We start from the raw sequence: 19756 nt of genomic DNA on the forward strand, positions 1-19756 counted from the left end.
ATTCTGCAGCCCGAACATTAAACAATTGATTTAGCTAGTTCCTTCTCCCCCAGGATGGCACATACACGGGCAGGATCTGACTTTGCCGTCGGAGCCCATGAGAAACCAAACGCGCCCTCCGGCAGGCCTGATGACAAGGCTGTGCCATGGACCTTCTAGCTGGAAGAGTGATGCCATCGTAGTTATCCCAACACTCATCACTGTGCAGAGGATCCCCTTTTACTAAATGATTTATTACTCTGCGCAGAATTCCTTTGGCTGCAGGTTTTATTTCTGAGTCACTCTGTTCAGCTCAATTGGCCGCCTTCAGTTACCGTGGCAACCAGCAGATGGGGTTCTTTGACAAGGGTCAGCAGGGAGGCTGCCTGGGTGTAGACTGAAGAGGAGCTAAATAATAAAAGCTCTCGGCATTGACAGTTCGTTGTGGATGGCCAGGAGTCATCAAATAACTTTGCCTTAAAACCCAGTTCAATGTATGCCAGTAAGTGCACCCGAGTGACTAAATCTGCTGACTTAGCTGCCGTGGGCTCACTCTTATTTCATCGCACTCCTGCAACCAGTTTGACTTCCTCCCAGGCTGGGGCTGGTCAAACATGAGGGAACTCGAGGCTCTCACGCCTCCCCATAGTGTGGAAGCTGTTGCCTTCCAGGACCAGTGCTGCAGGGTGTGTGTCTCTGTGGGCTCCAGGAAGTGGACCTCCTTAGAACAGAATCTTCCAGCAACGCCACACTGTGCAACTGTTTCTAAGTACAAAAGTATTTCCAAATAGCTAGTTTTCATTTGGGGGGTTTGTTGGCCTCACCTGCAGCATGGGGAAGTTCCCTGGGCAAGGGATCGAACCCATGCCACTACAGCAGCCCAAGCCATCGCAATGACAACACCAGATCCTTATCCTACAATGCCACCAGGGAACTCCCAAATAACTGATTTTTTTTTTTTTTTTAGGGCCCCACCTGTAGTATATGGAAGTTCCCAGGCTAGGGGTTGATTTGGAGCTACAGCTGCCGGCCTACACCACAGCCCTGGCAGTGCAGGATCAAAGCTGTGTCTGCAACCTACACCACAGCTCAGGGCAATGCCAGATCCTTTCGCACACTGATCGAGGCCAGGGATTGAACCCACATCCTCACAGATACTAGTCGGGTTTGTTACTGCTGAGCCACAACAGGAACTCCTCCAAATAACTAATATTTGAAAGAGAGTGCTCAGGCTTGAGTTTAGGCTGGGTGCAGCAGGAGAGGTGGTGTGGCTTTTTCTGCTGGCACTTCTCAGAGCCCTGGAACCAGGAGTGGCTTGTTGCTACTCTGCAGATGTGATTTTCAGCAGTCTTCATTCCTCCATCCTGTTTTCCTTTGCACAGTGAGGCTGTGCTCGCCATGACTCTGCTCTCAGGTATCTGAGGCTTAAGGCAAATGGTCTCCTAGGTTCTTCTAAGATTCTTGCCACAGTAGCTCCTGTCCCTACAGTTTCATGGTCCAGACCCCTTATATGGACATCCTCCAAAGGGGTGACAAGCTCAGCCTGGTCAGACAGGGTGCACTTTAAAACTGCAAGGTAGGAGTTCCCGTTGTGGCTTACCAGCAACGAACCCGAATGGTATCCATGAGGACGTGGGTTCAATCCCTGGCCTCACTCAGTGGGTTAAGGATACAGTGTTGCCGTGAGCTGCAGTGTAGGTCACAGATGAGGCTTGGATCTGGCGTTGCTGTGGTGTAGGCCAGCAGCCATAGCTCTGATTCAACCCCCAGCGCCTGGGAACTTCCATATGCTGCAGGTGCAGCCCTAAAAAGACCAGGAAAAAAAAAAAAATTAAGGTAGTGATACAGCAGATGTTCCTAAGTGACCTGAAGGGAAATGGTACCTCCCATCTAGAGGCAGCTGTGTGTTCACAGTTGGTCCAGCAGAAAGCCCTGGTGGCATTATCAGGGCTGCAGGGCGCTGCCTGGGCCCTCCATGCACACCGGCTGCCTGCTCGCCCAGGGCCTGCTGGCACCGGGGCCCGTGGAGTTTCCCAAGCTGGTTTCGGAGCTTCTGGACTCCTTCCCCTGCACCCTTCATGTCAGCGCCAGTCTGTGAACTAAGTTGGTGTGGTTTCCAGCTGAGGAGACCTCAACTTGGTCCGTGACAAGGGAAGAATAGAGAGGGAGAGTGTTTAGAAACTCGTTTAGCAAGGAGGCCGTGCAGCCACATTTTTATTGAACTTTATAAAACCATTGATCTGCAGTCCAGTGGAAGTTCAAAAAGAGCAACAGCAAAGCCAAATCTGTTCTCTTCCCCAAGCTAGGTGGGAAAGCCCTGGGCTAGAGATTCTTCCTCTTCCCAGCCCTGGGGCTGGAAAATGGTGGTGTCAGCCACTTCCTAGTACATTGGCAGTGTGTCACCTTTCTCAGGGTTCTTGCCTGAAACATGATGGAGGATAATGGGAGAAGAAGAATGTGTATAGTATATATGTGGGTGACTCAGTCACTTGGCTGTACAGTAGAAAATTGACAGAACACTGTAAACCAACTATAATGGAAAAAATAAAAATCATTAAGGTTCTTGCCTGCAATCCTTGTTCTTTTAGTATGGAAGCGAAGTCAGGCTTTTTCTAAAAAGGATTTGGATGGCGCAGAGCACTAGATTTGGAGTCAAAGGCCATGGGTTTCAGTCCTAGATTTACCGTAGACTTTCTGTGTGACCTTGGGCAAGTCACTTGTGCTCTCTGGGCCTCAGAGTTACCGTAATGGGCAGAACTCCATGACTCTAAGGTGCGTCTCCTCTTTAACACGACCTGACCATTTCGGAGACAGGAGCAGGGGTCTTTTCCCCATTGTGCCCCCGATGCAGCCCCCTGCTGTATTCCAGAGGCAGCCCGGGCTCAATGGAAATTTGAGAGAATGAAAAATTAAAGGGGCCGTACAGGAATGTAAATTCCCTTTATTAGAAATGTAAACTTTTCCCCAGAATGGCAGGGCTCTTAGAATGAATTACTCCATTTCAATCATTATTGAATAGGGGAGATTCAGGCAAAGGAAATTTAAACAGCAGCCCAGCCATTGAAAGTGCCTGAATTTCCTAAGTGAGGATAATGGGCTAGAACAGGTCCCAGCTTCCTAAGCATGTGGCGTAATTGTGCTGATTCGGTGTGACCACATTAATGAGATGGAATTTTCTAAAATGCAAAAGCAATCTTTAAGCACTGGAACAAAGTATACAACTTAAAATTAATATGGCTTATTTGCCAAATTAATTACCTAGACCAGTAATTAGGGGAATGGGGTTTTCAAAACTTCAGCTTGGGGGAGTTCCCATCATGGCTCAGCGGTAAACGAATCTGACTCGCATCCGTGAGGATGCAGGTTCAAGCCCTGGCCCTTGCTCAATAGGTTAAGGATCCGGCGTTGCCGTGAGCTGTGGTGTAGGCCAGCAGCTCTAGCTCCGATTTGACCCCTAGCCTGGGAACCTCCGTATGCTGTGGGTGAGGCTCCCCCCAAAAAAGACAAAAAATAAAAACTAAAAACTTCAACTTGGGCAACCTAGATGTATTGTTATGACTGGTTACCTGGCCATAACTGAAGACAGGAACATGGGACAATTCTGTAAAGTCGTAGTATTGTAGGAGTTTGGAGCCCGAAGAGAACTTAGTCATCTTCTAGCCCAGGGGCTGGCAAATTTCTTTTCTAAAGGGTCGAGTAATAAACACTTTAGGCTCAGTGGCCATATGGTCTCTGTTGCAGCTACCGACTCTGCTATTACAGTGCAAACGCAGCCACAGTCAATACGCGAGCGGACGAGCATGGCTGTGTTTCAGTGAAAGTTTATTTAGGGGCAGTGAAAGTTGAATTTCACAGAATGGAAATTTCACATCACAAAATACTACCTTTTAATTTTCTTTTAATCATTTAAAAATGTAAAAAAAATTATATATATATTTTTTTGAGGGCCACACCCACGGCATATGAAAGTTTCCAGGCTAGGGGTCCAATTGGAGCTGCAGCTGCTGGCCTACACCACAGCCATGGAAACATGGGATCTGAGCCGTGTCTGCGACCCACACCGCGCTCACGGCAATGCAGGATCCTTAACCTACTGAGCAAGGCCAGGAATCAAACCTGCGTCATCATGGATACTCGTTGGGCTCCTTAACCGCTGAGCCACGACAGAAACTCCAGTAAAGAACATTCTTAACTTACAGATAGTGCAAAAACAGGCAGTGGGCCAGGCTGGCTTTGGCCTGTGCTGTGAAGTTTGCTGACCCGCTTCGAGCTTGTGTTTTTAAGACTGACATCAAAACTTGGGAGTAGACTAGCATGGTTTTCATTTAGGGAGTTGGCTGTTTTGATGATCAAAACTGGAGCTATGCAAAAAAAAAAAAGAAAAAGAAAAAAATTACTCTCCAGAAGAACCCATTTTGTTATGTGATCGATAACTGTGAGTCACAGTGTACCTGTGCTTCTCACTAAACTTGAGAATTTCCATCAGAATCACCCAGAGGGCTGATTACTTGACTACTCCTACCAGGTTTTCTGGTTTAGGAGGTCAGGAGGTGTTCTTTGCTCAGTTTTTATTTTTTATTCTTTTTTTTTTTTTTTTTTGTCTTTTCAGTGCAGTACCTGTGGCGTATGGAGGTTTCCACGCTAGGGGTCTAATCTACAGCTGCCAGCCTGCACCACAGCCACAGCAACGCCGGATCCTTACCGTGAGGCCAGGGATCGAACCTGCAACCTCATGGTTCCTAGTCAGATTCATTTCCGCCACGCCACGACGGGACCTCCTCGCTCAGTTTTTAAAGTGAAGAACCTGAGGCTGAGGGAGCTCAGGCCTCTTGCCCAAGCAGAACAGGTAGTTTGTGAGAGGATTCTGAACCTTTGTCTCCTGTTTCCAAATCTAGCACTCACGCATCGCTTCTAGGATTATTTTAATTAAGTGACACATTTCAGCAGGATGCTTAAACATTTTTATATATTATGTTCTTTCAGGGACAAAGTTACTACATATTAAAGTGTACTTATACCACAGATGAAACTAGGGTCTTGGAGTTCCAGTTGTGGCTCAGCAATAACGAACCCATCTAGTGTCCATGAGCATGCGGGTTCGATCCCTGGCCTCACTCAGTGGGTTAAGGATCCAGTGTTGCCGTGAGCTGTGGTGTAGGCCAGCAGCTGCAGCTCTGATTCAAGCCCTAGCCTGGGAACCTCCATATGCCCCATGTTCAGCCCTAAAAAGCAAAGAAGGAAGGAAGGAAGAAAAAGAAAAGAAATGAAATTAGGGTCGTATGTTTGGTATAAATCTTGTCCACTGTAAGTGGTTTGCTCATTCTGACACGTTTATCTAGCACCTTGCTAAGTGCTGGAGGCGGAGAGCTGAACCGGATCCCCTTCCTGTCCTTAAATTCGTTGTTGAGAGGGAGAGGCAGACGGCAGTGACTGAAGCTGGGGTGGATCAGGGCCCTGGTGGGTGGAAGCAGGAGAACAGGCTGCAGAGAGATGTACAAGGCTTGGGGACTGATCTCCAGAAGCCATGCAGAGGGAAAGGGAGAAGGCCAGGAGGATTCAGAACCAGGTCACTCGGGGTGGTCCCACCCACGCCAGAGGGGGGCAGAGGGAGGAGCCCGCCCCTGGTGGCTTGTGAATCCCGGCTCTCTGAACTTAGGCAGTCAGCTAACTTCTCAGTGCTTTGCTTTTCTCATGCACAAAACGCAGATGATAACACGGCGTAGTACTATTTGAAGGACGAATTTAGTGAATGAATGGAAGATGCGTGCAGTGCTTCCTGGCCTTGAGTAGATGCTTGGATAAATCAGACTGCTCTGCTGGGAACAGTGGAGAACTGAGCGAATATTTTGCAGTCACAGTATCTGCACCTCTGAAGTCCACATGCTGGTTGAAAAGTATTCTTCATTTCCATGAGGAGGCCCCTCTCCCTGGGGGACTGTGGGCCTGAGCGTTCTGAGAACAGTGATCTAAGAGGAGGAAGGAAAATCTTTACTATAGGTAGTGCCCCAGGGAGGGGGTTCTGATCTGAAAACATTTCAGGACAAGACATTTTACCATCACCACCACCACTAACTGCCCCCCCCCCAAAAAAACAGCTGCAATAGTTTGTAGGAAACTCCTAGGTTCTTTGTTGAGTGGAATTAAAACCTGTGATTCGAAACACATATTATGCATGAGGACGTTGGCCACTGCTAGGGTTAAGGAGGATACGTAGGGGCTGAGCTGGAGAGAAATACAGAAGGAGTGGCCCCGAAGGCCTGGCACCAGGTTCCCAAGTGTTCATTTGATTATTATGCCTCCTAACTGATTTAGACACTGCATATATTTTGTATGTATCACATACAACACACAAAAATTTAAATATATGTATTCACAGTATTCATAGCAAATGAGAGTCTGAAGCACAGGACCAGAGCTGGCAGCTTGCGCTGCTTCTGTTTTGCATAAGATCTTCCCAGCCCACTCGGCTCTATAAAGTCATTTTGTATTTCACCACTTGCTCCATCTTCTCTTGAAGTCATGCATACACATATATTTTTTGAAATGTTGGTTCTGATGGTGCAGGCGGGGTGTGGTGGAGAGCGTCCCTGTGGGACCAATGGAGATGTGCTCGGGCCCCGCCTCCGTGCCAGGCTCTCTTCACTGTATCTGCACCCGGGGCCTGCTTGTTCCCATGGTAACCACTACCCCCACCGGCCTGTGACCCCTGAGAAGCTTTGCAGGGGTGAGCCCATGCTGACCGCTCTACCCCAGCGTGGGTGCAGCTGTGTTTCTCCCCGAGGCTCCCGTCTGCCCAGTGGTGGCCAGTTCTTAGGAAGTGGGCCCTGTATCTGTGATCAGGATAGCAGCCCAGCCTGGGTGCAGCGTGGCCTGGAAGTCTCCTTCCTTGTGGACTTGCAGTGCCCTGTGAGGGCAGGGGGGCACCCGGGCTAGGGAATTGGAGGTGGGGGAGGGGATGGCCTTCCGACCTGGCCTGGCCGTGACTCCTGGAGCATTGGGACAGGGTGGTGCAGACAGGGAGCGTGTCTGGGGGCCTCTGGGAGAGGAGTATCGGCCTTGAGATTGGAGCATCCAAGTTAGGGATTGAGCTCTGAAATCTGATGATTCCACATCCCCCTCCTTTTTGGGGGGTATGTGCCCATGGGTGTGCCACGTGGAAGTTTCCAGGCCAGGGGTCGAACCCCCACCACAGTAGTAACCTGAGCCACAGCAGCAACACCACCAGATCCTTAACACGCTGAGCCACCAGGGAGCTCCGATCCCATCTCTCTTTGCCGCTGTGTGGAACCTGTGTGCGGTAGGCAACTCCTCCTAGCAGGAGGGGCTGCTGGAAAGTCCTCGGCCAGGTCAGCTGAGTGCAGCCCTGCTTCACGCCTTGGAGGGGAAGCGGCTGAAAACAAAGGGCCCAGACAGAACAAGAAATTGAGACCTCTCAGAAGGACAGTGATGCCAAAATCTGCACAGGGGGAACAAGGAGTTTCTAGCCCTGTGAGATCAAGAGGCGCCGTGTCCCAAGCAGAGGGGACCCTGGTCATAGGTGGAAGGAGCAGCGAGGCGTCTGTGTGGCTGGAGAGCAGGCGTCGGCCACTGCCCCAGGCCCTGCAGGGGTTGGAGAGGGGCCAGCTCATCCAGGGCAGGTCCGGATGCCCATGTCCGCCTGAGAGGCAGCCCGTCAGCTGGGCCCCATGTCCCAGCCCCTGGCCTGCATTCTCACCCTTCAGAGCAACAATTTGGCTGTCACCCTGCAGCTGTGCCTTTTTTCTCGCCCTCTTCCTGGACAGTAAGGGGGCTGCTGAGCCAGAGCTCGCAAAGGCTCGGTTCACCTGGCCTGCCCACCCTCTGCCTCTGGAGGAAGGCCCACCTCTGCCCGGGTGCCTCCTCCAGGCCCTCCACCAGTTCCTTGGGACCTCCCTGCGTTCAGCCGCACCCCTGTCCAGAACAGTCTCCTGTCTTGCGCCCCGGCATCGGCTCCTGCATAGACACCATGAATGACTCGTCCAGTGTCACTCAGGTGACAGGTGGGGATGTGAGGCAGTGCCCCACTGCCGTCTCCTCTCTCCTGCATCCACGGTGTCCTCTGCCTCCCCTGCCTGCTGCCGGCCTCTGCATGTGGCTGTTCCCAAGGCCTGGCCCGGGCCCTCTTGCTACAGCAGAGGTTCCTGGCTGGTGGGAGGTGGGGGCCCGGCTATCTGTATTTTTAACAAACTTGACAATCTTTGCCAGGCTCTCCTGGCACATTCTTGGCCTCACCTCTCAGCAGGTTTGACTGGCACAGCTGGAGATCCAGCCGGACCCTTCCTGGGTCCCACACCGAACAAGTGCTAGGTGAGTGGGTGGGTCTTGCAGGTGCCGCACCCTGACCCCAGAACTTCTACTCCAGGCCTGGCCCTCCTCCCAGCCTCTCTTTCTTGGTTAATGGCCATATTTGTTAGTTTGGCTCAAAGCTTTACTGGGTCCAGCATTGCCTCCCTCCGAGCAGCCCTCAGCCTCTGGTCAAGCCACACTGCCCAGCTTGAGGTTCCCCGGCACCACTGCCTTGGCAGTGCCACCTCCTACGTGGGCAGGCCCTGCCGCAGGCCCCTGCCAGAGCGCATCCCCGCCTGCCAGTCGAAGGACCTTGGACAAGTCATAGATCCTGTCTATGCCTGTTTCCGCGTCCTCAAGGTAAGGGACTGCCCTGAGCACCGAAAGGTTAGAGGCGAAGCCCTCAGGAGACGATGGCGCCTGTGGCAACCTGTTCCCTAAGCGGGCACAAGCCGTCCTGGACTTCGACCCTGCCCTGAGGGCCCAGTGCTTTCGTGGCTTGGCGGTGCCCTTTGTGCAGCACTTTCTTGTCTCCTTCACTGGCTGGGAGGCCCCTAAAGGGAGGGCTCTTTTGTGGTTCTTGACCCATGGGAAGTGTTGACCAAGGGTTGGCTGCTCTGCCGGGTGAGCTCGGCGAATCCCCAGCCGTCACGGTGCTTGAGGACGCCTCTACTCAGGCGGGCTTCGCCTCCGCTTTCCACCGCTTTCTCATTGCTCGACGTCATGCAAGTTTACTGAACGTCTCGGTTTCAGTTTTCTCATCTGTGAGATGGGACGATCCTGCGGCGGCCCCCCGACCTCTTAGGACTGTAGTGAACTTTAATGAGATAATCAATGCGGAGGAAGCAGCTCAGAGGCTCAGTGAATGTCAGCTCTCAGGAGTCAGCTCTTCTCAGCAGCTGCGGTTTGCTGAACTCAGGACAACAAAAATGAGAGCAGGGGCCACCATGGACGGTAGAAGACAATTTATGAGTCAGTAGGACACACCCCAAGGAGCCTCTTCTAACTGATCGGGTGATGCAGATTCACACACAACGTAAGCTGGGCTGTGCAGTGTTTGGGGAAGGCTGTCCTAAAAGATAACTTTTTAATTAAAAGAAAGTCTTCCCAGTAATCAAAACTGGCCTTGAGAGAGCTGCTATTGCAATATATTTCCTTAACACAGTCCCTTTTAATCTAAAATCTGGGTTGTATTTTTTAAAAAACAAATGTGAGTTTGGCTTTGTTGTTTTTGCCTTTTCTGAGCGTGTGGTTGGCTTCGTTGCTGCATATGGGGCAACATAATAGAGGCTGCCTCTGAAAAAAGAGGAAGTATATTTGTTTAAAGAGAGAAAAACAATCATTAGGGGAACTGCTTGGAGGCTTCAAGTTGAGTCAAAGTGAATCCAGCCTTGGCTCTTCAGCGGTGAAGCTATAGTACCCGCTGGGCTGGCCTCCTGAAGGAAGGCAGGACTTTCCCCGGGCTCAGTGGTGCTTCTGCAGGAAAACCCTGAGCAGCTGCTTTCCTGCTCTGAAGCGGGGCTCACATCCGGGGCCTTGATTCAGATGCTCGGGGTGGGGCCTGGGTGCTCCTGGTCGCTGCTGCAGGGCCCCGAGGCCCACAGGGTGTAGCATACTACCAGTTGAGCCTCATTGAGTTTCCCAGGGCCCCCCTGGAGGTGGGTCTAGGCAGGAACTGGCCCCATTTCTGGTGGCAAGCTGGTGTGGCCAGCCCCTGGCCAGCTTTTGGTGCAGTGAGAACAGGCTTTGCTCAGCCCATAGCCCTGGACCAGGCAGCCACTCTTTTTAGGAGCCCAGATACACACCCGACCCATCAGTCAGCAGGAACGTCATCTCAGTGACCGCAGCACAGGGCGGGGGACCACACGGAGGATGGCCACTCCTGGTGCCGCCTTCTTTTTTTTTTTTTTTTTTGTCTTTTTAGGGCCACACCCATGGCACATGGAAGCTCCCAGGCTAGGGGTCACATCGGAGCTGCAGCTACTGGCCTACACCACAGCCACAGCCACGCCAGATCCAGGTCGAGTCTGCGACCTACACCACAGCTCATGGCAACACCGGATCCTTAACCCACGGAGTGAGGCCAGGGATCAAACCCGCATCCTCATGGATCCTAGTGGGGTTTGTTACCACTGAGCACGACGGGAACTTCGTCTTGGCTCCTTCTTGCCTTTAAGCCTTAATGGTGTCATCTGTTTATCCCATGTTTCTGTTTCATTTGTTTGGAGCAAGCATGAAGCCAAGGGGCTGCTGGGTTTGAGCCAGGGGCTCTCCCCATACCCAGGTTTTGATTGGAGAGGGCTAGCTACCTAAAGGTTTACAGAACTCAGCTGCTAAGGAGGATATTGTCCACCTGTCTGATTCAAATATCAAAGCATGAGATTTGTCTGCTTCTCAAGGAAGAAGGTTGTTGCAACATCTCTGCATCTTCCGTAGCACCCCGAGCAGAGCAGCTGCCCACATGATTGGGTCAGCCTGGGCGGAATGCCGCTGCCCCTGCCGGCCTTTCCATGCTGAGATGGTGATGGAGGAAGGCTTCTGCTGGTGTGATGCTAGTGAGGTGGTCTGGAGACCGTGTGCCCGGGAAAGACTGCCCCATGGAATGGCATGACGGGTGGCAGAGGGAGTGGACTGGGCATCCCAAAGCTGCAATGGCTTCTGTGGAGGGAACTTATTTTTCTCTCTTCCGAGATTAGAGGAGAGTAACAGGAGCCAGGGGGCGGTAATGGGATTTATATACGGTAGGGCCGCAGGCAAGGGCTGGCGCTTGGATGGAAGATCCTTGCTCTTGGGTTCTGCGCCAGCCAGATTCAGGGAACTGAGAGCCTCTGCAGCCCAGGCTCGGGGCGAGAGAGACCCTGAACCTGGCCTTGAGCAGCTACAGACACAGAAAGGAGCTATTCCGGCAGGGAGCAGGGGGGCGGGGGGCGGGGCTTAGGCTTGTGGGCGTGGTCAGAGCAGGCCCCTACCGGAGAAGCTTGCGCAGTGCCTGATAAGACCCCACCCGCGTATCCTCAGTGCCGGCCCTCTCACCCTTGCAAGGTAGGACGCTTTGAGGAGGGGTAGCAGAACGCAGACTGAAAAGCCAGCAACACCGGTCTGGGGTGAGTGAGTGTGCCTTCCAGGGCAGCTGGACCTACCAGCTGCAAAACCCACTGGAGGGTCTAGAAGGGGGTGGGCCAGGTGCCTTCTGAGAAATGGGGAGGGTTGCCCCTGGCCGAAGGATCGCAGAGAGCGTGAGTCAAGTTCTGGATCATCATTAGGTTTCCCGGTTTTACCTTCTCCAGATGCTACGTCCTTGTTACTCAGCGAGTCTGCCCAGATCTCCCAAAGTCCCGAACATCTGTCCTTGCGGGTTTTAGTTGTGCTCAGAGCCCCCCTCAGGAGAGCTTGAGCCTGAGGGCAGGCTGAGCCCAGTGTCTGCAAAAGAGTCTTCGAGGGTTCTGACTCGGTGTGGGACTGGTAGCCTGGAGTTTGAGGCGCAGTTTGAGGGTTTTTTTAAGTCGATTGAAGTCGAGTTCACTGACAAGCTGTGATCATTTCTGCTGTACAACAAAGCGACCCAGCCATGCATATACACACATCCATCCTCTCTCGGATTCTTTTCCCATGTAGATGATCACAGAACACTGGATAGAGTTCTCGGGGCTCTATGGCAGGTCCCTGTTGGCCACTCGGTCCCTAATTTGCGCTTTTAAAATCCTTTCCTTGTGAAAATACAACCCAGGGTTATGCCGGTGCTTTTTGCTCGGAGGAAAGGCCTAGGGCACGGCCAGCTTCTTCCCAGAACACTTCTGGGTGGTTATTCAAGTCTGAATTTAGTGCTAGGCTTCCATTGCCACGGGCGTGCGTGCGGTAGGAAGCCGTCTGTGGACAGATGAGGGTAATAGTTGGAGTGAATCAGTGAGTCTGGAGGGGAGAGCCCAGCAGCAGAATGACAAATTTAGGCTCTTTAAAGACATCTGGTCAGCGATGCCGAAGCTCGTGGTTGACTGAGTGATTAATAACGGAAGGCCCTTAGTGAGTGTCCCCGCCGTCCCTGCCCCCTCCCTGGCAGGGCGGCCGGCTGCTCCAGCCTGGCAGGAACGGTTCCAGCTGGACCACGGGGGGCACTTAGGCCCCTCATCTTTGGCCTTGGGGAGTTTGAGGTTTGAGTATATCTTCCGTTTTATCTGCACTGAGGCGGTTTCCGCTTCCCTTTCTCATTGGGTACAGTTCCATTCACCTCATCCACCGTGTCCAAAGGCTTCCAGTCTGGCTCACTGTGACTTGCAGCTCATGGTTCAAGGTCAGGAGCGTCCCTCCAGCCCAGGACACAGTGGCACAAAGGTCAAGCGCTGTCTTTGCCCCCACTGCTCCCTGAGGCCTCCTTGCCCCCCGTTCTCGGGACCCATCTCTCATTCTGGATTCTTCTCCAGGCTGAAGCAACTAGACAAGCACGGCCAGGCCACAGCCCAGCAGCTGGTGCAGCTCCTCAACAAGCAGAACCAGCTTCTGCAGGAAAGACAGAGCCTGTCGGAAGAGGTGGGACGCCTGCGAGCCCAGGTACCCTGCAGGGCGGGCTTACCTGCCAGAGAACACGCTGGGGTGCGTGGGGTCTTTAGCTGCGTCTTGCCAGGCTGAATCCCCCCCGGGGTCCCGCTGCTCGGCGAGTAGGCTGGGAGGGAAAGCTTGAAGGGGGTGCTGGGTACAGTAGGCGCGGGGGTGGGGGACACAGAAGTGTGGGCCCCCACCTGTCATCTTGAGGGGGCTGAAGTTTGTGCGTGAGAACAGATCCACCATGAATCCCCAAGCCTCGCAGAGGGCGGGCACTGCCTGGCGGGCACCACGAGCCAGAGGCGCAGGAGGCGCCAGGTGGGGTGGGCTGCAGTGGCCTGGGGGCTTCCTGGAGGATGTGGACAGTCTGACGTGGTGGAGGAAACAGCGAGATCTTGTGAATGGGATGCAGCAGGAGCCTCTAGTCCTAAATCAGGACTAAGCTAAGATCCGGAGGGCTTGCGGAGGGCCTGGCAGCAATACACAGATTACTGAACATGCATTACGTCTCCCTACCCACGAGCGAGCCTGCAGGATTGATGACTGTCTCCGTCTGACAGGCCGGGAAACAAACGGAGGCTCAACCCAGCCACCCAGCTAGCAAGTAGGGGCGCTGCAAATGGAGCCCAAGCCTGAGGCTCCCCATCGCCCTGCCTGCCTCATCGGGGCTCTCCCTGTCCAGGTTGGGTCTGCGGTCTCCAGCAGGGATCAAGGAGGAGAGAGGCATCCAGCCGAGTGTGGACAATGGATGAAACCTTTTTTCCCCAAGTTGCTTCCCTTCCTGTTGGCAGCGAGGCTGGGCTTCTTCCCCCCATCAGGCAGTTTGTTAGGATAATGAGGGTCCCGTGGCCGGGCCGGGCCTCAGCCTCTAATTAGGATTCGCGCCCAGGTGCTCCGTGAGGACCCGGGGGACGATGTGCAGAAAGTGCTCAGAATGATTAATGGGAAAAATGCAGCTGGAAATGAAAATGATGAGAAATCGCCTCTCCCTCTTTTTGCACAATGACTGCGTGCCCAAATGGATCCTGGGGAGCCTCTCTTCTCTCAGGGGCCACGCCACTGAGCTCGGACCCAGTAGACCTCGCCTGCCTCCGAGGCTGCCTGCTGAGCCACGCGGCCTGCGTCGCAGTCATCAGGCTTGTGAACAACTCGGTAAAGGACCCGGTTCTGGCCTCTCCTCGCACACAACCGCGGGGCACCCCTGGGAGCAGGGCCCCCAAGTCTGCATTTTAACAAGCTGATGGGATGATTCTGGAGGTCACGGGAGTTTGAGAGCCTCTTTGGGGTTGGGAGGCAGAAAGAACGGCGAATGACTGCAGAGTGTGTGTCACTGTCCTTAGGCTCCACGCAAGTCACTGAAGGCGCTTCGAAGACTAGGTTTCCATATCTGCACAGTGGGTACTGTGCCAGCCTAACCAAAGGGACATTGGAAGTGTCAGAGGGGGGCGGCTGGGAGGTGCACGGCAGACTCTCTTGCAGATTGCAGGCCTCAGCAGTGGCAGGGTGTCCTCTGCCCCCTCCTCCCCCGACTGGAAAGAAGGGTCCTGGCAGAGGCACGGCTTGGGCGACGCTGCTCACTCCTCTCTCCCTGACTCCTCCGGGGAGCGCAGGCGCTGCGTCCTGCACCTGCACGGCCGGCCTTGACCAGAACGCAGCTGTCTGGGCCGTTCCTTGTGGGGGGGCCGGGGAGGTGCAGCCGAAGGTCAGGGCCACGGGTCTCCAGGTGGCGGGAGGGACTGCGACTCATGGCCAGCAAGGACCTCCGGGCCTCTGGGGGCTGAGGACAAGCTCTGGACTCGACTTGTGGAGAGTCTCGTCTACCAGCTCCGAGCCCGTGGCGCTCTGCTCTCCGTTCCGGGCCAGATCATTACCCTGTGGGGTTTGCCTTTTAACGCCCCATCTGTACAGCCCGCTCGGATCTTAGCATGGACCATCCACAGTTAGAAAGCTCTTCCAGGGATTTAAAAACTTGGTAATTGCCAAATGGATTGCAAAATTTTTATAAAACGCATTAAAAAAAAAAAAACCCTCAAAACCCTTCAAAAAAAAAAGAAAAAAAAAAAAAAGAGCAGGTCTTTCTTGCCTTGCCTGAAGCAACAGAAATGATTTGACCATCCTGTGCTCTATCTGATGCCTGGCCCACCTGGCTCACCTCGAAAGGGATCTTCGAGACTCAAATATTACATTTGGAGTTATTTTCATATGAACATGACAAAAGAAAGTTGGTAGCAGAAGTGTCGGCATTCAGGAGCAAATACTAGAGTTCAAAGGGGAGGCGGGAATCCAGTCTCGCAAGCTCTCCACTGAATATCTAAACCAGAGGCCTGCTTCTCCCACCCAAGTGTGGCGTTAGATTCTCTTGTGCCATGAAATGAACTGTGGGTTTGGCTTCCAGGGAGCCCTGGAGGGGAGTAAGGCTGCTCTTTGCCCCCAGCAGGTGCTCAGCGAGCGCTATTTTCAGAGGGTCCTGGCTGACCAGCCACACCCAGCCCACAGCCAGCCTTCTCCTGGAGAGAACTCTCTGGTTTCAGGAATGGTTTCACTAAAGCTCTCCCAGCCTCCAGCCGTAAGAACTTAATTTTGCAGGCCTGGGATTTCCCGTTGTGGCTCAATGGTAACAAACCTGACTGGTATCCATGAGGATGCGAGTTTGACCCCTAGCCTTTTTCAGTGGGTTAAGGAGCCAGCATAGTCAGGAGCTGCGGTGCAGGTCACAGGCACAGCTTTGCTGTGGCTGTGGCGTAGGCTGACACCTGCAGCTCCAATTTGACCCGCGCAGGAACTTCCATATGCCTGCAGGTGCAACCCTAAAAAGAAAAAAAAAAAAAAAATTTTTTTGCATGTCATACTCTAAAAATCTGTGTCCACTGGAATTCTCAAAAGAGAATGACTGGTTTCTGGCCGGGGCAGCTGCTGGAAGGCTGTCGCCTCCCTCCAGGTTGCTTCTGTGCCTGGGCCCTGAAGCAGACGATGATGAGCTTGGGTTGGCCTGCGACCTCGTGCGGAAAGCACCTAGCCCGTTCAGAAGGCTTCATTATCCACATTGTTTCGGCTGAACTTCTGAAACATTCACGACCTGCCAGGCCCGGGGAGCTGCTCATGGTCCTAACTCCGCCAAGGTGACATTTTTTTGGCCATGAGCATTCCTGTCTCCCTGGAGGTGGCAGGTCTGCCAGAAGCTGACCTGGCCCTGCCGCCGATCCCCCACCCCGGCGGGTGTGGCTCAGGGTGCTGATGGCCCAGCGCAGGGCTGCTTTTGTCCTTGGTTCAGGACTGATGAGAAGCACGGCTTTAGAAAATAGCCTTTAAAACATCGTGAAGGGCTAGGCTGCTTCCTGGAGAGCAATACAGACATGAAAGCACCAACCCCACCTTGCTCCAAACACGGCTCCCTTCTTTCCTCTTCAGGGAAAAGGGGCGTCGTCAGAGACCCAGGCTGAGCGGACGCAGGCCCAGCCGGGACAGGACCGGGACGTGGAGAGGCAGGGAGGGGCCCAGGGAGAGCGGCCTGGGCCCCAGGGGGGGTGTCCGCAAGGCTGGGCAGCTGGGAGCGGGGTCAGCGGCCTGCCACCCACGCCTGGGGCTCTAACATCTGGCCTGGAAGGGCGGCACAGCTGGTGAGGAATGAGGGTCTTTTCTCAGCAGAAATGGCATCCAAGAGAAGGGAGAGAATGGAACTCGTCTGTCCACTGAGAGGACTGTCACTTACACGGCACCCTTTACGCATTTCCGGGGTGACGGCCGTGGTGCAGGGTTGAGTCTGGGGCCGGAAGCCCCCTCTTAGTCCCTTCAGAAGCATCACATTGACAGTTTAGGAAACAGCATCTGAAACGGATTTATTGGTCATCAGTTGGCCTCATGACTTTGGAGCATTTTCGGCAGTGAGTTTACTTTCTAATTTGATTTAAATTTGTGTGTGGAGCCAGCAGACGTATGAGATCTCACTCAAAATCATGGGCGTTATCTTGTTACCCCAAAGGACTCTTGAAGAGAGCTGGAAAATGAGCTCAAGACACAAAGACAGATGACAACGGAGGGAGAAAAAGCCCGCTTGTGACCCGGAGCAAAGGGAGGAGGGGGCCTCAGAGCCGGGGGCTCCAGGGAGGGCCCCACGCTGGGGGGCTGCACCTGCGGACCAAGCTGTGGGTCGCCCAGCTGGGACTTGGACGTGAGGGGAGTGTGGTGGTCCTTCCCTGAACCCCGGGGGCTTCGCCCAGTTAATTTCGGCGCTTCTACGAAGCTAGCTACCTGCAAGACAGATGGTGCCTGAATAGAACAGCAAATACACTGAATAAAATAAATTAAAAAGCCTCCTCCTGAACCAAGATTTTTTGGAAAGAATTCTAAATAGATGAAAACAAACAATTTGATTTCAACCAAATTGTTGTTTTTTTGTTTTTATCCTGATTTTCACCCGAATTGTCAGTCTCAAAAATAAACACTGATACATTCCCAGAAAATATTTTTCAAATAAAAACTGACTCTGTTAAAGTTTGCCCTGATTCTTTCAAAACTGTGTACAAGACACTGTCAACCAAAGTGACTTGCATATTTTTTTAAATAAACTTGAACATATGCAGCTAAAATGTCATTAACTCCCTGCTGCCTGCGTGTTGTTAGGGTGTGACGTAAGACCCCCCCGGGGGGGCACTTCTAACCCAGGGGGTCTTGCGACCCCCAGAGAAACATCCCCAAGTAACTCAAATAGCAGCGTTTCACCTCTTCTTGTTTTGACTACAGGCCCCGTGCGTGATTAATATCGAGAAGCACGTATGGCTTCGCTCAAGCCAGACTTGCTCTTCTGCTAATTCACTTTGTCCAAGAGCGAATAATTTCAGAGTAAGCCTCACGAAGGAGAGATAAATTGAATTTTACATTGCTTCGGCTCCGTTTGCTCCACTTATTCCTTCCCGAGTCAGACATTACATTTTGCAATATAAATTCACAATCAAGATTTTAAAGGGAGCTAAATATTTTAATCCAATTAGACAAGTGAACAAAACACTGAATATTACATGTGGTGTAGATAAGTGGTTCTGCCTTTAAAAGACTGTAATCCCGTCACACCACAACCCCGAATGTCAATGTTGTCTTTATTTTTAACGCTTTCAAACACGAGGCAGCCAGAGGCTCCACTCTCTGCTGTTGGTGACACTGTCTGTCCTTTGGGAATTCTTAAAATCTATTTACCATGTTTTCATGGTTCGAATCAAACACAGGCCCCAGCCCGGGTGCAGGGACGTTCTTATGACTCATGGGATTCGCGAAGGCTGGAAGAGGACGGACTGGATCCTGCGGTCATGGAAGGAGCCCCGTGTCCGAGCGTGTCCTGGGGAGGAGGCGGCCGGCAGGTGCCAGCCCCTCCCCTCTGTCACTCTGAGGACTCCGAGCCTTTGTCCTCCAGGCTGACCGCCCCGTCTGTGCACAGGGCTCCCTGCCTCCCCCAGAAGCGGGTCCCAGGTCCAGCTCGAGATGCTCTTTTCCAGGAAGCCACTGTCCTCACCTTTTTTCTGTAGGGAAGTCTGCTGCCTCCACCTTGGCATTTTTCTGGCTGCTGCTGCTTTTTTTTTTTTTTTTTCTTTTTAGGGCTGCACACATGGCACATGGAAGTTCCCAGGCTAGGGGTCGAATCAGAGCTGCAGCTGCCGGTCTACACCACAGCCACAGCCACGTGGGATATGAGCCGTGTCTGCGACCTACAACCACAGTTCATGACAACGCTGGATCCTTACCCAACTGAGCGGGGCCAGAGATAAAACCTGCATCCTCGTGGATGCTGGTCGGGCTCATTACCACTGAGCCACATGGGAACTCCAGCTTCTTTTTAGCACAAATAGAAAAATCTGGTCCAGAGAAGTGGAGTGAGTGGAACTCGGTGGGAAACACACTTCCAGAGGCTGGAACTCACCCCCGGCCACAGGCCAGATGGAAGCGGGTGGGGGCTCCCCTCTGGAGGGGCAGGGGCCTGGAGCTGGGCCCCAGCTAAGCAGGCCAAGAGGGGGGCCTGGCTCCCTAAGGGCAAGGAGGGAGGTTCCATGTGGAGGGGGCTGCCGAGCGGCTGGTGGGGAGCTGCACAAAGAGGCAGCTGGAAAGGCGGGTGGGCTGAGCTGCCGGTGGCTGGTGAGCAGGACACGGGTGCCTCGGGGGCTCCCGGCCCAGGCCTGGGCACAGAGCAGCAGAGAAGGCTTGGCTGGACCATGCAGGTCACCCAGAGACTCATTTTTTAAACTCTGAATGTGAAATTTTAGAAACAAATCAGACACAGGTCAGGATGTGTGGGGAGAAGGCTCTGTTAGGGTCTCAAGTGAGAACTGAGAAAACGGGTCCAGGCGTTGAGGCTTCAGGCTCTTGCAGGTGTGGAGCCTTGGTGTCCTCTGTGGCCCCGGTCAATCTGGGGGACAGCCACTGGCAACCGCAGATGTGGCCACACCACCCTGGGGGCCACAGCAAGGGGCCTTGGCAACAGGTCTGGAGGCAGAGGAGCCATAAAACAGTGGCCTGGGGGGCTCAAGCTCACCACCCCCCCACCTCCGTCCCTCTGCCAACCAGACCGTGACAGCGTGGTGTGGACAGCGACCTCGGTGCTGGCAGTGACAAACCTTCTGTACCTCTGGACACGCTCCCGGCTGGGGGAAGACCCGAGAAACATTCTTCGCTAAATGCAGCCGTCCGGGGTGACACAGAGGAAGACAGTGACCTAACAGGGTAAACCATTCCGTCACGTTTGCTGAGCTCTGGCCGTGGGTCTGGCGGCGAGCAGCGCGTCTGTGGTGGAAGAGGGAGGGGTGACAAAGCAAATGAGCGACAGCTGAGGAGACAGTGACGGCCGCGTCACACCCGGGACAAGGTGGGGCGGCCCTTGTCCCCGTGTCCGCAGGGGCAGATCCAGTGACAGCAGTTCCTCGAGGGAACCGCCAAGACTCGGGAGAACTGCGTG

General features: G+C 53.4%; 1 protein-coding gene across 10 annotated transcripts in view; it reads left to right on the top strand.

The window, feature by feature from the left end:
- The window catches only part of SDCCAG8 (SHH signaling and ciliogenesis regulator SDCCAG8), a 250606-nt gene that overhangs the window by 228607 nt on the left and 2243 nt on the right, over window positions 1–19756 (top strand). For 3 of the 10 annotated variants that reach the window (XM_047754910.1, XM_047754914.1, XM_047754916.1), the window contains one exon: window positions 12702–12828. The exons of 1 other annotated variant lie outside the window; for it this stretch is intronic. In XM_047754910.1, coding sequence (XP_047610866.1) covers window positions 12702–12828 — 127 coding nt within the window. Of the gene's footprint in view, window positions 1–7863; window positions 9320–12701; window positions 12829–16798; window positions 18388–19368; window positions 19548–19756 lie in introns of those variants that run through there. 6 more of the 10 variants (XR_007131197.1, XR_007131196.1, XR_007131195.1 and 3 more) reach the window with 6 other exon arrangements.

The sequence above is a fragment of the Phacochoerus africanus genome, chromosome 12 (genome assembly GCF_016906955.1).
Source record: "Phacochoerus africanus isolate WHEZ1 chromosome 12, ROS_Pafr_v1, whole genome shotgun sequence".
NCBI lineage: Eukaryota > Metazoa > Chordata > Mammalia > Artiodactyla > Suidae > Phacochoerus > Phacochoerus africanus.